Raw genomic sequence first — 12,789 nt, 5'->3', positions numbered from 1 at the left:
AAGTCAACAACAGAGGTGTAAGCTGAGCTGTTAATTCAATTTACCATTGAAATTATTATTCTTTAGTCTTCAGAAATGTATCAAGGACAGAACATCAAAGCCCAGCTGTTGCAAAAACACCAGCAGATGGATCCATTGAGTCATACATATGAATCATGGCCTTCTCAGAGGCATTAAATTGATATTTGGCTTTGGAGAAATGAAAGTATGATCAGGGTTGACCATAATTGCCGTTATTGGTGCAACGCTGCTATATATGCCTTGAAAACATAACTGGAGATACGTTGGTCCGACATTAAATTTTGCCTGTATCTAAAACGGGCAAAAAAGAATTATTGAAGAATGAGTATTATTTTATGAGTATTTTTTCTTTATTTTCAGATGTAACTTAGTCATGCATAAAAGAATAGTTAAATGATGAGCAATAAAATACAGTGAGTTAGGGAGTGAGTGATTTTTGTGAGTGAATAAGTGAATGAATGTCTTTAAAAATGAAAGGACTATAAAGACATGTGTCACATTGGAAGTTTGACATTAAACATAGTATTTTCAATTGTGTTACATGTATAACAACTTATCAATGCCTTACACTGTTAAAAGCTATATTTCTTGTGAACAGTTTGATGGGCTTTGACAAAAAGACTGATATATTTTAATTCATAAATCCAAACAACAATCTGTGACATTTAAATGCCCTTTCCATGTTCCAATTTTAAATGTCTCACAAAACAATTTGTTCAAGTATAATGTGTGAGAAAATTATAGGCAAGCGACAGTACAGCACAAAATGCACAAAATGACAAAAACAAACCTGTTTTAATGTCTTTACATCCATTGATTAATATTAAATCATAAAACTGGTTATAGTAAACACAATTATTTTTTTGGAATATTGTTCACAGTGTATTATTCTTTCCCTGCACAATGCACAACGATCTTTGAAAGATAATGATAAAGTATGACATCTTTCTTTGTCCTTAATTTAGTTTCAGTATTATGTCTACACATAACTCATTTCAGGTATCCCATACAGAAGTTCCACTATGACCTGAGTTGACATATAATCAGGCCAACTGCTTATCAGCTGGGACTGTTTGTAAAATCAATTTATTTGACCAGAGACAGTTTGATATACCAATGTGTTAAGTCAACAGGATAAAACTCCTACTGTTATCTGAGACATCTATCTATTGTCAGGCCAAACTTGTACAGCCATGTGGTTGAGGTTATCATTTGTTTCAGTGATTTATAAATAAATCACCATAGCTCTGTAAAACAGAGATTAAATGCATATTCATTAAGTGTCTTCACAGATTAGCCTGTGTCGTCCACACAGGCTAATCAGGGACAACACTTTCCGCTTTATCTAGATTTTTGGTAAGAAGAATCTTTCTTTAAACAAAAACTTTCATAACAGCTGAAAGTGTTGTCCCTGATAAGCCTGTGCTAGTCTGAGACAACACTTTAAGCACGTGAATTATATCCTCTTTGAACAGGGGCACAGGGGGTGGGGGGGGGACTCAAATGCAAGTAAACCAAAAGAAGTGTCCATCAGCTGACAGAGAAATATCATATAACTTTTGACTCTCCATTTATAATAACTAAGAAACAAAAGCACTGCCTTGCGGGTGTGGTCATTTATTACATTATCTTCCAAAAATGCCAAAAAAATACCAAAAAAATGCCAAATGGTTGGACGGTATTTCAAAAAGAAAATAATAAAAAAATAAATATTTGTGCTTTTTTTTTTTGGTGGGGGGGGGGGGGGGGTCAGTGTGAGGGTGTGGTGGTCATTTATTAGATGATCTTTATTAAAAAAAAAATGGGGGGGGGGATTCGGGGGGGATTGTTTGGGTGGAGTCTATTGTGGTATGTCAGGTAAGAGTTGTTTTGTCAAAGTATCATTCAAATCTAATCAAAAATAAAGAAGTTATGGCAATTTTAGCAAAATTTTATAATTTGACCTTGAGAGTCAAGGTCATTGAAAGGTCAAGGTAAAATTCAACTTGCCAGGTACAGTATCCTCATGATAGCATGAAAGTATTTGAAGTTTGAAAGCATATATAGCAGCCTTGATACTTTAGAAGTAAAGTGGATCTAAACACAAAATTTAACCATATATTCAAAGTTACTAAGTCAAAAAAGGGCCATAATTCCGTCAAAATGACAACCAGAGTTATGCAACTTGTCCTTTACTGTCCCCTTATGATAGTTAGTAAGTGTTGCAAGTATGAAAGCAATAGCTTTGATACTTTAGGAATAAAGTGAACCTAAACACAAAACTTAACCAAAATTTTCAATTTTCTAAGTATAAAAAGGGCACATAATTCTGTCAAAATGCACGCCAGAGTTATCTAACTTAGCCTGCCCAGTCCCCTGATGATAGTAAGTAAGTGTACCAAGTTTGAATGCAATAGCATTGATACTTTATGAGAAAAGTGGACCTAAACGCAAAACTTAACTGGATGATAATAGCTCATTTTTTTTTTTCAAAAAATAGATGAGCTAAAAATGAATATTCAGTAATACAGACAGAATGTTAACATATAATTCATTAAATGCAAGTCCAATTATTTCTTTAATCAAAAAAATAAACCAAATTTCAAATTTCCTTATAAATTATAAGCTTCCAAAATAATTATTGATTAATTAATACTAGTTGTAATAACTCAATAGGTCAAGAACCCCAAAAAGGAATCTCTTAACCACAAAGCAATGTTAACTTTTACCAGACAAATTGCAATAATGCCATATTCAATAATGCCATATTCATTTTCCTGATGAAAGGAACACTATCCCAATTCCTCGAAATGATTATATAACATCAGCTGCAAAACAAAGCAAATTTTAAAGCTCATAATGTACTTCAAATCAGTCCTGATTGGACCCTAAACCCAATTGCTTTCCTAAATGCCTGGCCCCAGTTCTAAGAAGCACAGGTAGTGCTACCTGACCAGATGGGATCCTAAACCCAATGTCTTTCATTAGCCTGGCCCCACGTCTAAGGAGCAGAGATAATTCTCCCTAACCAGATGCAGACAGTACTTATGATATTCATTGTTTCTGGCTGGTGTTATCTGGCCTGCTATCTGAGGCAAGGAATCCTGGCAAAACATGACATTTGTTATGAAATATTGCTGGGTACACTACCCTATGTATATTTCTCCACCCCACCAAAAACAATAACTTTCTTATAGGTAGCCATGTTGCTTTATTTATATCAGTGCTCACCTATTTTGGCTTATGGATATGCAACACCTTAATCAATTTTAATTTTCTTTTTTATTACTTGGTTTTATGGCTTTGACTAATTTTAATGTACAAGTTTCATGCAATAGTAATTGACACTTTTTATTGTATTTATTGTACTTTTGTACATGCAAAACCATAAAAATATAATAATCACTTCACTATTTACTTTAATTTCATTTATGGTCACTTCATCTTTAAATAACTTTTTCTCAGTGACATGTTCAACTGTTGTTGTTTCTTATAATCGTAATAGATGATGGACTTAATATTTTTAGCAAAAGTTAACACAAAATGTTTTTACAAATATGAAGGTTACTTTAAAAACAAATTGCCATTCTTTTATTTTAACGTTTTATTGCTGTACTTCAAATTCTACTTTAACTGCAGTAATATGCAATTTAAAAGATTTGCTACAAACCTATAGCATATGCAAAGCAATGTAAATCCTTTGTTTTTATAACCAGAGTTAGTACAATTATACACTTATCATGCTTTATAATCTTGTACTCGACTCTTCACACCATAAAAACAGATTTTAGGTCTGAATTATGTAACATAGTGGAAAATACGCAGGAAAATGTCATCATAAAAAATCCATTAGGGCAAGCTGACACACTGAGTACTTAATTTACTTTTATAGGTTTCCATACTGCTTTTTTCACCTTTGATCAGTCAAGTGAATAAAATATTAAAGACGTTGGAAGTACTTATATACTTAAGTATTATAGACATGCAAGCAAATTTGTAATTGTTAGTTAATGATATTTTTTATAACACACTACTATGACCTTGACCTGTGATATGTTGGGTCTAATATCCCCTTACATACAAATTTTATATGATTTTAGGTTAAAGTGGTCTCAAGTTACTGTGTAGAAACAGATTGAATATTAAAAGCCCCTGTGACCTTGGCCTTTGACTGGCTGAAAGAAAAATGGAAAGGCTTTTTCCTTTCTAACCTAGTAGTAACCATGAGTTCACAAACTTTAGACATTGTGCAGAAAGGAAATGGTCGACCAAAGAACCAAAAGCCTATCATGTGAAAAGCAACAAACTCTCACTCCTGCAAAAGAGGTGTATTATGAATGCTCACTTAAAGTAGGAATACACATTGCAATGTTTTACTTGCAAGGGTGGAGTCACCATCTCCTTATTTACGCCACTTCAACTGTTATTCATAAACACTTAAGATGCTCTTAACACTAAATAGGCTACAATGCACTTCCTGCAATATTGAAAAGTCTGACTACAAAACAATACGTTTGGAACAATTTCAATTTATTAATGGTTATGGTATATTTTTTAACCCTCGGCAACTTTGAAACAAAGTGAAAAAGGCTATGTGCAAACAGCATAAAACCAGAACAGCCAGCGAGTATCTCGCAGTCTGATGAGGTTTTATGCTATTTGCTGCTCATCAGTATCTAAGGGTTGGAAATGAGGCCTTTAAAACTTGAATACAGTAAGAAAGGTCTTTCATTAAATGTAACTTTCTAAGGGACAACAAATAGTATCAAAGTACGTATCTAAGTGGTAAAGGGATAATTCGTGGCCTTCTGAAAGAAATAATATATCTATTAATTGATGATAAGATATAGTGTAAAGTGCAATACGAATATTTTACTCCACAAACTCACCTTATCTACATCATCAAGTACAACAACTTCTCTCTCATAATCACACTTAATTATATAATTTCCATATTTGTAATTCTTATTTTTTCATATAGAACTTTTACAATCCATTAAACAACCTTTTAAAAAAAAGCCCTATTAAGTATTAACAGATTAACAAGAAATTACATTTGACAATCTGAACATTGAAACAACTGAACACAAAATACACACTGATAAGAAAATTGGAATTGTTGCATTTTTACTGTAACTCTCTGTTTTTCCAACTTTCAGTTTCCGTTTTATTTTTAAGGCTTATGTAATTGGGTCAAAGTTTTCTTTTATTAGTTTGTATCACTTCAAATGACAATGAGTCATATGTTATTGTATACAGTTACATACAGCAAATGTAGGCCAAGATTTTGCTGTAAACAACTGGGCTGACAATCAGATTTCTGTACGATTCATAGCTTATCTAATAACAAAAAAAAGCAAACCAAATGCAATATTACACCATAAGTGTTATATCGTAGTATTATATATAACCAAGATATCATGCACCCTTCTAAATCTAGATTAATACAAGTGAGTTTTCCAAAATACTTCTATAAAAAAATTAGCCATTCACACATATTATAATTTACACACAATTATATACAATGTAAATCATTTTGGAAAATGACGCAATAACAATCACATGACAATATCACAATTTTGTGAAGGCCTGTCAGAAAGGCACATATCACATTTCATTGTAAATAAATATGCAGTTAACTTTGAGACTAAAGTCTACTTAAAAGCAAGTATATTTAATGACCTTGATAACAAATGCCCATGTGGTTTTTGGAAAACCAACAATAGCACACCACTTTAGCTTTAAGCTTTTCTTAAAAAATAGCTTTTTTAGGTGGGGGACATGACCGTATGGGAGATTTATTGCGCAATTTACTTTGTGCACTTTGAGGAATCCAACAGGTGTAACAATATGCCAAGATTATGAAGTCAAAACTTGACTTTTAAATAAAGTTAGTCTTGACATTTTACCTTAATTAAGTCAGGTCCTAACATACCAATAGGCCATTTCATCTTATTCTTGGAGATAAACAACATGATGACAAGGTGGTTAAGAGGAGGAGGGGGAGGAGAGAGGGTAAGAAGGGGGAAGAATTCATAATGTTGAACAGGTCTTGCTAAGGTTATCAGTTTCATGCAAGCAGACTTGTGACAATTTCTTGATCTAAATGGTAATGATAAGAATAAGTAAGGCTTCCTTGGTGGAACTGCTAGTTTCGAACTCCTGTTAAAGGTCCCTTAAAAGACTGCCAAAAAGCTCAAATGGTGCATGAAGTGTTAACCCTTTCCTGCTCAGAAGCAAAGTGAAAATGGTTATATGCAACCAGCATTAAACCAGAACAGCCTGCTAGTGACTCGTGGCCTGTTCAGGTTTTATGCTGTTAGCTGCTCATCAGTATCTTAGAATTCAAAATGAAGCCTTTGAAACTTGACTGTATTAAAAAGGTCTTTACTTTACATAGATTTGCGAGGGCCTACAAATGCATATCTACGAGGTCAAGGGTAAAGTTGTTACTTACATCAACAGAAGATATTGATGCCCCATACTCCCCGCTATAGTCAGACTCAGTGAGAGACTTGGTTGTGCCATCCGCCGACAAGATACGATGGGGAATATTCATTCTGTTACCCTCTAACCTACAAGCAGAGAGAATAAACCCATGGTTAGAAACATTTGTATAATGTTAACATAAAAAAATATCAGATTATAGCACCATAACCAGCAAAGATTCTATATGTGGATTTTTATTTCAATCAACTACATCTTGCCATATTCAAATCTGCTTCCTGGAAAGAACAAATCTCTTTAAAATTTCAGCTCTCCCACAATTAGGGGCCATAAAACTGATGCCCTTTCTGACCACAAGGCTGACACCACCTCACCACTTTGTCCTAGCTGTGGACAACATTATAATGGGTGGACTACATTATAATGGGTGGGCAACATAATAATGGGAGCTCTGGGAAAATTAAGCTTAATGCATGTCCATCAATTACTGTCCCAGATTATCCTGTGCATTCCCCACAGGCTACTCACGGATGACACTTTCCACTTTAATGGATTTTTTCCGTTTAATGAAATCTCATCTTAATGAAAATCCAGCTTAGAAGGAAAGTGTTTTCCCTGATTAGCCTATACAGACTGCACAGGCTACTGTTGGACAATACATTACACACATGTATTAATTCATTTTTTCCCAAAGCACATTTAAAATACAAAAGCATTCTGAGCAAACAAGGAATGACCTCAGACAAAGTTGGCAACTTAGGCCTAAAAAAAAGAAGTCTTGTTTCCGGTTACCCGACCGACCCTGTTTTTAACCGCCGACTCAAAAGTTTTTTCTGGTACAAAATCCGCATCCGAATTTTATGTCCGAAATTTACGCAACTGCGGAAAGCGTCTGAATCGTTCAGACAGAACTGTTACTTTTGTTAATGGTTTGTTTTATTGACATTTATTCTAGTCAATAAATGCTTGAATCAAAATGCAGTCTTTACTTTTCTAAGAATATTTATTTGTACAGTAATTTACTGATAAAGACAAAAGTTTTTTCTGTTACAAAATCCCCATCCGAATTTTATGTCCGAAATTTACTCAACTGCGGAAAGGGTCTGAATCGTTCAGAACTGTTATTTTTGTTATTTTTTTGTTTTATTGACATTTATTCTAGTCAATAAATGCTTTATTCAAAATGCAGTCTTTATTTTTCAAAGAATATTTATTTGTACAGTAATTTACAGATAAAGACAATATGGATCAAACATCTTCTTGTTAAGAACTATATCTGAAAGTTAGTACTATGTCGTCATGCATTTCACACTGCTGATACCTGAACATAATGACATTCTCATTCATTTAAATATTCAATTAAGTGTTGTGGTAAGAAAAAAAAAAAAGCCTACCTACCGACCCACATTTTTTGGGGGCATGTTTTTTTTTGGCCTTATCTGTCAGCCATGTTGCATCCAACTACAGCATGTCTATTGCAATGATAAATATCATCATTAATTTCTTCATAAGCTGTGTTTAAACTTGTGTCTACCTGTGGCCAAACTGCCCACACTTTCACAGGTGAGGTTTGTGCATACATATATGAACCATGCACTATGAAAACAGGGTTCAATGCATGTGCGTAGTGTTGTCTCAGATTAGCCTGTGCAGACTGCAGACAAGGACAACACTTTCTGCCTAGACTGAATTTTCGTTGGGACAAGACTTCCTTTAGAAGAATAATTCCATAAACGCGGAAAGTGTCATTCCTGAATTCCTGATTAGCCTGTGCAGACTGCACAGGCTTATCTGGGATGACAATCTACACACGTGCATTAAGCCCCATTTTCCCAGAGCAAGGACCATATGCTATCCATATGTGGATTACAAGTACAAGCCTTTATGTAGAGCTTAACTAAAAAGGATCTTACAGGGGAATGTGTGAGAAGTGAGAATTTACTTGATGTTACAGAGTTTTTTTTACAAGTTTGTGATACGCTTCAATAGAAATGTTTCTAGTTTTAAGCACAACAACAGTACAGGGTCTTCTTTACATAAACATGATATAAAATCAGAAGATTTGCAGTGCTATCAGTGCTATCTATGGAATTTCTAAATTGAGTGAACCAAATGCAAATATTTTTTAAACATTTACACTGGTATCCAACACAAAAGCAGCATGCAGAAATAACATAAGTGTCTTAAAATGTACTCATCTTAAAACAATAATGTCTAGGATCCTTCAAAGATTAACATTAAGTCCATAAGTCCAGAACTCAGGCTTTTGATGCAAAACAATTGTTCACTATTTAAATTTAGGTCTATGTGAACAGTTTCACATCCATATAAAGCAATGTTTTGTTAACCCTGCCCAAAGAATGAATTTTTCTCCAGTATTGAAACTGAATTCTGCCCTAGTTAGAAATGTGAGCCGGTTTCATTCATCAATATCTACTGTCAAGTATATTTTACAGCAACCAATTTATATCAGACATAATTTGAGCCTCATTCGGGGGGGGGGGGGGGGGGGGGGGGGGGGGGGGGTAATTATTAATGGGATTAATGCACATGCGTAAAGTGTTGTCCCAGATTAGCCTGTGCAGTCAGTCCACACATTTAAATTTAAATGAAATAAGATTTTTTTGTGAAACGCTATGTCCCCCCATCATATATTTGACCTTTGATCTTGAAGGATGACCTTGACCTTTCACCACTTAACAAGTGCAGCTCCATTAGATACACATGCATGCCAAACATCAAGTTGCTATCTTAAATATTGCAAAAGTTATGGCCAATGTTAAAATTTGACGCTAACAAACCTGAACAAACAGACTGGGCAAAACTGAATATGTCCCCATGTATAGACTGGGAGAAAAGTAAAGTGGAGGTGTTGTTCCCAGTTAGCCTGTGCAGTTTGTCGAAAAATTTTGAAGTAAGCCAAGTGGATTAGGCAACCATGTAATATGATGTTCTGTAAACAGATTTATTTACCGTAATTGGTAATTGGCGTAACTAATCATTAATTGGCAATAAGTGTCAACATGATAATTGTATTATCACTGGCTTCTAGTTGATCTGAAATTGCAGACATTTTATAGTGTGTTGTAACCTTCAACATTTGTTAGAAATTTCTTATCACTGGGTTGTAATTATCAATTAAAACAAAAGATTTTTTAAATAAAAAACTAGACAATTTAGAAAGAAATCAAGCAGAATCCTTAGTTATTATGTGATTACAACCTTAACCAAACACAGCTTCTGAAAATTAACCGATTTATTGTTATTTTATGCCATGACGCAGTATTCTACTGACATCCCTATTGTCACATATTCAGCAGCTGCTATATTTTGTTTATTCCTGAAAAATGCTAATAATCAGTTGTCTTATAATGTCATTAATCACATAAATAAGTGTTTTTTTTTGACGGAAATTACAATTAAATGGATGATGAACATTGACATGTTTTCAATAAACAAAGTTACATTCTCTGGTAACCACTAAAAAATGAATAGTTCGCCATAGGGACATAACTATGTAAATGAATATTTACAATACAGGAATGAGGTAAAAGTATTTGCCAATAAATTTGGAAAGTTTGTGCTCCACTTCACCAATTTAACACACCTCAGTAGCAACCAAAACAAGATAAGTGTCGTGATAATAGGTATCATTTAGGAATGCCACATTTATTACTGAAAATTGCACCTATGTTGCATACACATTTAATAAGAAGATTTGAAGATTCAGAACCTTACTTAACAAAACACTCCAGGGGTGTGATTGAGTAGAAATCTGAGGGGAGGAAAATTCTGTAGACTGATTTTGACAACGCAAATCGCATGCATAACGCAATGACAAACCTTAAAATAGACATTTAAATAAACGCTACCTTAAACTTATTAGCAATAATTATTTATGAAAACATTTTTAAATTCACATTTAACATATTATACAAACAAAATCAATGTGTGTTCCGATCCCAGTTTCAATGCCTTAAAATGGAAATGAAAGATACATGTAACACACATACTTGTGGGAAAGTGGAACAGTATCCACACTGTGATGGTGTCCAAACAGTTCTTGAAACTGTAGTTTATCCATGGCAACAGCAAATATTCACAAAATTATGATTGACAATCTTGTAAATCAGTTTTAAATGTCTTTAAATACAGTCACATCCTCTGAGTTTTCACTGACATAAGTATATCAATGTTTGTCTGTTTAACCTTTAAATTGTAGAAAGTTTCTACAAGTTTGTCTCTTTTTTTCCAGAACAAAATAGTTTACGTCATTTTTTTCGATTACTGATATTTTATATCCTGATATGTAACAGTTAAAATTTGCTTCATAAAAATACTTTATTATACTCACAAAAATGTGTAATTCTTTCCATTTTATCTAATAAATAGCTATAAACAATAAACAATTCTTTATATATAAATACTTTCTTCCAATAATTTATTAATGTTGTTGTTTATTTCTAAAATCAGTACATTAGGTAACTGTTCAATTACAGAATTGGGTAATAAAGGACAAAACAATTAATGTCCTTTATGAACTATTCTGCTATCAAATAACATAAATTTCAAAAGATCCCAACAAACTTGGCAGAAAAACGACGAGCAGTGGGCACAATTTCATAACATTGGCGCCGAAAATAACAAACAATGAAGAATGGAAATTCGCATTCTGTTTTTCTGCATGAAAATTTGTTAAACAAAGAAACCATTTTATTGATCACAAAACCTTTATCTTAAAACCATCTTAAGTGGGACAGACTTTCTTTGTTCAGGAAAAAGCAATCCTTTATAGCCCCCAGTTTTAAAATGTGCTGTCATAATCATCATGGTTGCAAAAAAGGGATTCAAAATTTAAATCCCATATCATGGTAATCAGGTATGTGTTCATAAGTTCATGAAGTCATGCAGTTTGTTGACTCAATTGGTTCATTAAAATTCAATGTGAAATGTTCTTTGATGAGCAGTTCATGAACTGAAACATGAACAGTATTTTGTGAGCTAAACAGTTCATAAACTGTGTCATTCATGAAATAATTAGTTCATGAACTTGATCACATGGTCATAAACATTTGGTTCATGAACTTTCAAATAATAAGAAATTCATTTAGTTTATGAGAAATGAATTGTGCATTAATTTGTTGACTGCAATGTTTTATGAAAAAGTAGACTATCAACGTATTATCCTACTTCTCTAAAAAATGTTTCTCTTATTATTATTATTCTTTAAACAGAATAGTTTATTTTTTACTTGAGCATGTGAAGCTCATGGTCATAAACATACATATAAATAACTAATTATTGTACAAGTCCCCATGTGAAGGGACCTCTCACCATTACCCTACAGGTGAGAGAAACATTGGCTTAACTCAGGGAGCTTCAAGCTTTCAAACACAAAACAAAGCCATTAAAAACCTGTCAAATAATCATTTGTTTTGTGTTTCTTAAATTGCTTCACTCAAAACTTGGCTTCTTACATTTCTATCACATTATAAAATCCATCAAAACAATATCCTATTAGAAATTAACAGAATCAAAACACAGAAATCTTTGTTTTAACTGTCCAATGTTTTAAGGTTTCTTGTCTAATTATCAAATTTAAAACCTGTTTTCACTGACAACATCTGTTTTTACTGAATGCTTATCTAATTTTCAAAACATGTACTTGTTTTCTGACATAATTTTCAAGTACTAGTTCTGTACATGTTGACAACTTTCCAAGTGTATGTAACTCCCATATTTACACTGCATACAGTTAACCTTCAAAAATGGTCAAGCTAAGCTTTAGTCAATATTATTTAACACCACCACAAATGAAATATCCTCTTTTCTGACAATTAGTTAAACTTCAAAGCAAATTTTAAATCATTGAGTTTAATTGTGCCCTTTCAGATTAAATTTTAAAGCACCTGATGTAAAAATCATGTTAAATTTTATGCCAGGGATCGATTTAACAATAACACACAATGTCAAACCATATTTGGTCTAAAAATAGGCGCAAGAGTGGTGGCACCTCTCGCTGTTTACAATACCATTAAACTATTATCTATATGCCCAATAAAACAGCACTAAACATGTTTTTTCTTTCACATCTACCCTCATGAGTATGAAAGAATGCCATATTGAAATGCTGAGTCATTGTCAATGACAGAAATTACAAATGTTACATAATATTGCTATTTGTCCTTCTTTCCTTTCTTAAATAATACAGTGGTCACTGATTATTGTACATTGTTATATTATAATACAGACTGAAGGTGCAACATTAAATTGAAACTTTTTGGACAGTTGAGTTTACTTTACGGACAATTTATTTTCAAAATTTAGGCCATATGGTACTTC

General features: G+C 33.1%; 1 protein-coding gene across 18 annotated transcripts in view; it reads right to left on the bottom strand.

Moving 5' to 3' along the window:
* The window catches only part of LOC127869169 (ras-specific guanine nucleotide-releasing factor RalGPS2-like), a 146,790-nt gene that overhangs the window by 43,874 nt on the left and 90,127 nt on the right, over positions 1 to 12,789 (bottom strand). For 15 of the 18 annotated variants that reach the window (XM_052411500.1, XM_052411503.1, XM_052411483.1 and 12 more), the window contains one exon: positions 6,458 to 6,575. In XM_052411500.1, the coding sequence (XP_052267460.1) occupies positions 6,458 to 6,559 (102 nt within the window). In that variant the 5' untranslated portion in view covers positions 6,560 to 6,575. Of the gene's footprint in view, positions 1 to 811; positions 1,158 to 6,457; positions 6,576 to 10,460; positions 10,798 to 11,924; positions 12,355 to 12,789 lie in introns of those variants that run through there. The other 3 variants (XM_052411490.1, XM_052411491.1, XM_052411501.1) reach the window with 3 other exon arrangements.

This window comes from Dreissena polymorpha, chromosome 2 (genome assembly GCF_020536995.1).
Source record: "Dreissena polymorpha isolate Duluth1 chromosome 2, UMN_Dpol_1.0, whole genome shotgun sequence".
NCBI lineage: Eukaryota > Metazoa > Mollusca > Bivalvia > Myida > Dreissenidae > Dreissena > Dreissena polymorpha.
The sequence above is the reverse complement of the archived record's forward strand: the minus strand, read 5'-3'. Positions and strand labels throughout refer to the sequence as shown.